The sequence below is a fragment of the Corvus brachyrhynchos genome, unplaced genomic scaffold (genome assembly GCF_000691975.1).
Source record: "Corvus brachyrhynchos isolate BGI_N302 unplaced genomic scaffold, ASM69197v1 scaffold21, whole genome shotgun sequence".
Classification (NCBI taxonomy): domain Eukaryota; kingdom Metazoa; phylum Chordata; class Aves; order Passeriformes; family Corvidae; genus Corvus; species Corvus brachyrhynchos.
This window is the reverse complement of record NW_008236924.1, coordinates 858,811-863,191: the sequence shown is the minus strand read 5'-3', so window position 1 is coordinate 863,191 and position 4,381 is coordinate 858,811. Positions and strand designations below refer to the sequence as shown.

Below are 4,381 nucleotides of genomic sequence, written 5' to 3'. Positions count from 1 at the left end.
CATTCACTGCCAGCAAGTGTGCGGACACTTTGTGTTCCCAAGCAAGACAAAAGTGTGTAAATGTCCCTGGGGACTGGAGTGGCAGAAGCCAGAGAACAGGATTATCCCAAACCCCTGCATGGTGCAGTGGCCCCTGCCAGCCCTGGGCACTGGTCTGGGGCTGGACTCCTCTCTGAGACCTGAGGGGGACCCCCACCAGCAGGGGGACCGTGCAGCAGGGTGTGTGCATGGCTCCACCTCTGCCGTGGGGCTTGTCACTGGTGACGTGACAAAGCATGGCCTGTTTTTTTCCCCCGTTTCAAAAACAAACAAAATAGGGAATTTGTTAACTTGTGGTCAGCTCAGAAAGGAGAAGCTCCCGACAAGGGAGCACTGGGGACGGTGCCCACTAGAAGAGGCACCCACTGCTCGAGAGGATCCTTCAGCTGCATCAGCTCCAGGCTGGGGACACCACGGTCCCTGGGGTCATGGGTCCTGCTCTCCTCCTGCTGCTCGCCGCAGCTGGCTTCTGGCATGGTAAGTGTACTGACTCCCAAAGCCCCACATCACTCTAGGGGAATTTTAGGATGTGGTGAGGGTTTCCTGGGTGCCTGGTATGAGTGCTCCATTCCTCCTCAGGTGAGGAGGGGTCATGGCCTTGGCGGGATGGGGCTGTGCTGAAGCTGGACTAACAGGCACGCAGCTCCTGGAGGTGGAGGGCAAAGCTGAGCTCGCAGCCATGTGTCCCAAAAGGCTGCTATGGGCTGGGATGGTCCCTGTTTCTGGAGGCTGCTGCATGAATTGGACACTGCTGTGAGCACGTTCAAGGATCCTTGGCATGGGTAGGGAGAATGTGTCTGCTCTGTGGCACTGCAGGGAAGAGACACCAGCACTGGAACTCAGTGCAGACTTGGCTGTAGCAGCTTTCTGCAGGTCATCCAGAGCTGGCTGCAATTAGAGAGGGAGGGTAGTGGTGGAAAGAGGGTGTGCTGCTGGTCTGTCTTGGCTCTGGTGCCTGGCTTGCTCTTGGCTGCCTGCAGCCCTGCCAAGGTAAGGCCAAGGAGGATGGAGAGGTGCACTTTAGCATAGGCAGAGCCTTGGCTGTGGGGAGATGGGAGAGGGAAACTTCGCATTCCTCGGATCTGGAGAGGGTTTACAATGAAGGAATGGTTCTGTGTCCTGAGGGAAGCTGTCTCCTAAATAACACTTTGCTCAAATGAGGAAGGAGTTGGAGATGTTTGGTCTGTAAGTAAAGGAGTCAGAAAATCAGCTACATTGGCACCTTCCAAAGGACCTCATGCCCAGCTGGAGTATCTGAGGATTGCTGGATTCTGATGGTGCTGGTACACACAACAGGGCTGTAGAGCCAGGATGTGATTGAAACAGAACTCAGGCAGCCAAGAAGGGAAAGCTGAACACGCCTGCTTTTTGAGGCTGCAGAGATGGCCAGGAGGTGATAACCCACCAACCTCAAAAAAGAGTCACTAAGCCATTTTTGAGGTTTACAACCAAAGAGGTGGAAACCAGTATTACTAATCTGGCATTTTGAAGTGCTGGGAACCTCTCAGGTCCTGTGTGGCACTTGCCTTAATTTTCCTTTTGAGCATGCTTGGGGGCACAATGAGACTGTGGTGTGAAGTCCTCCCTGGAAGGGGGCAGCCTGTGGGGAATGCATTCAGCATGGGACAGGTGGGCAGCAAATCCTTCTTGAGCCACTGCAGTGCTCGTGTTTTCAGCCCAGGAAATTTGCATCCCTCTCACTTATTGTTTCACTTCAAGTGACATTTGAAACATGTTGAGCAGAATTTTCTAGTTCTGCTGTGCTGGGAATGGGTTGTGAAGGCTGCAGGGTATTTAATTCCTTGTGGTTTTTAAAGATAATAGGGACTAGGCAAGTCTAATACAGATCCATGAGAGATTGTAACAATAGCTGTCAGGATCTCTCCAAAGGTTCCTTGAGCCACTGGCCAATGCAGGTCTGCAGCTGTGACATCTTCATGAGGCACTGTCTGCCATGTCAGGCTGTAGGACACACATTAGTGTGAGTACCAGCACTGCTGGCCATTTGCAGCACAAAGCTGCATCATGCCAGGGCTCTACAAAGTAACCAACCTCCAGCTGGAGTCAGAGCCTGACTTCCTTCTCCTACCTCTTGGATTGCAAGTGCATCTTCCGTGAGCACCCAGGGCTGATGTAATGTGATTGTTGTGACTTGATAAGGGGCTCAGATCAAGCAGAGGAAATGTTTTAAACCAAATCATCTTGTATCTGTATTCTTGGCCATCTTGAGATGTATTCCTAGGGGTTTTGTTTTCTTACTGTGGGTAAGCTAAACCTCTGAAGTAGAAGCCCCAAGCAGAGCTGTGATGAGCACATTTTTCTCTATCCCTGGTCCGCAGATATTGTAGGTGACTCCAGGGAAGGGGTCCTCAGAAATCAAACTTTTCCTTGCTATCATTGAGGGTGGGACAAAGGGAGCTCAGGTCTGGTATGGGTCCTTCTCAGGGCCAGACCTCAGCCTAGTTTTTCCCCAGGATTAACTCAAGATCCTGGGGGCTGGCTTCTGTGGTAAGGATCCTGGGCACTTCTGCCATACCAGCCTTCACTTCTCCTTCCTCACCAAACGCTCAGCAGAGGAAAGCAATGTTTTGGCTGGCATAGGAGAAGCAGGGACAGAGTCTGCAGCTGTAAGGAGAGGTCATGGTTACACAACCCAAGCGTGGTAAAACCTCTGGCCAGCAGTTACTGGCAGTGCTGCGGAAGCTGCTGGAGAGCAGAAGGGAGACATCCTTGGCCTTCGTGCAAGATTGCACAGTGGTCAGCAGGGAGAGAGCGTCCCCCTGCAGCCCTGCTTCCCCATTCTGGAGAAGGACCCACTGCTCTGACTCTTCCCCCAGCACACATGAAGGAGTGGGTGCTTGGGTGACCTTCACCTTGCCTTGTCCCGCATTTAGTGTCTCTGCCTTGTCTGTCCTCACTCCACTCGTGTGGTGGTTGTATTGCTGGTGGGAGTCTCTAGTGACAGCCTGAGGGCTTTTTCATCACCCTTCTGGAGAGCACCTACCCAGCGCCTTTTCTGCCATAGCATCTCAGTCATAACTGTAAGCTGGTGACAACAAAGATGAGATGACTCTTGTTTGTTTTATTTACTTTCCTTGTTCTCCTGCTGCGGCCAAGGACAAGTTACAACATGGTCCTTCCCCGAACAAGTTTGAATACAACTCTGAATCAAAGAGTTTGGCTCCCCATGAAATGGTGCCAAAGCCCTGGATGTGGATTGACAGCCAAAGCAGAGAGTAGGTGAGGGAAAAGGATCCAGTGACAAAGAGTTAAAGCAACAGAAATAACAAGCCCCACTAGAAAGCACAGCTTAGCAAAAAGGGAGGAATGTTTTGCCTCAGATATGTGGAAAACTCAGCTTTTTAAATTGTTCTGGGGTATATTTTTCTCCATTCTGGAAGTAAATGAGGCTTCTCCTCTTTCCATAGGAAGATAAAAGCATCAACCCCCCCTCCCCTAAAAACCCCAAACAAACAACACAACAACAACAAACAAAGCAACACAACAGCAACAAAAAACCAGGGAGATAAAATGTCAAATATTCCATGCTCTGAAGATCCTTGTCCTCCGCCTCTCCCCACAGGGCCAGTGAGTTTGATCTAGGCCTTGTCTGAGCTCCCCCATGACAACTGTGTCATTGTTACAACCAGAATGCCCTCCGGGGTCTTGAGTCTCATATTCTCCACCCTTTGTTGCAAGGAGGGAGTCACCAGCCCAAGATGGCATAAAGGCTGCTCTTTGGGCTCTGATGTGTGCTCTGGGTGGCACAGCCCTGAGCACAGCTGGTAGCACAGGACACACAGCTGTACCTTGGGCATCGCCTTCCTCCCCAAAAGAGCTGTGATCAGGGGTGGATGACGGTGAGGGTGTGCTTCTGCTGGCTGCTACAGGGACAGCGTCCATGGCAGGAGGATCACCGCCTGCAGAGCAGTGAATTGATAAATTGCCCAGGTCCCTTATGCTCAGTATTATTTGAATGAGGGTGTGTGTCCCTTTAAGATGTGAGGACGGGTTAGAGACTGGGAAGGAAAGCAGAAGTGGGAGAATAGCCCTGGATAGGGGCTGGAGGGGGGTGCAGAGCCCCTCAAGCACAGATAGCCCTTTGCAATGTGTTTCCTGTCCTCCCTGAGGGCCTGACGTGGGGTGGCTGTACCACTTCTTCCCCAACCCCACAGCACTGATTCATTGTGCACTTCCCCCCACCCTAAATATAGGTGGTGACTCAAAGAACTTGCTGACAGGACAAAATGGGGAAAAAATATTTCCCTCTGACACCAAGGCTGGAGTAGGACCCTGGTTCCCCTTTATTCAGCCAGCAGAGAAGGCATCTTCAAAGTAGAGA

At 51.5% G+C, this 4,381-nt stretch overlaps 1 protein-coding gene across 1 annotated transcript in view; it reads left to right on the top strand.

Moving 5' to 3' along the window:
- The first annotated feature begins 320 nt into the window (after positions 1 to 320).
- Positions 321 to 4,381, top strand: part of CSF1R (colony stimulating factor 1 receptor) — a 20,591-nt gene continuing 16,530 nt past the window's right edge. The window contains 1 exon segment of the mRNA XM_008628911.2: positions 321 to 516. Within this exon segment, the coding sequence (XP_008627133.1) occupies positions 468 to 516 (49 nt within the window). The 5' untranslated portion in view covers positions 321 to 467.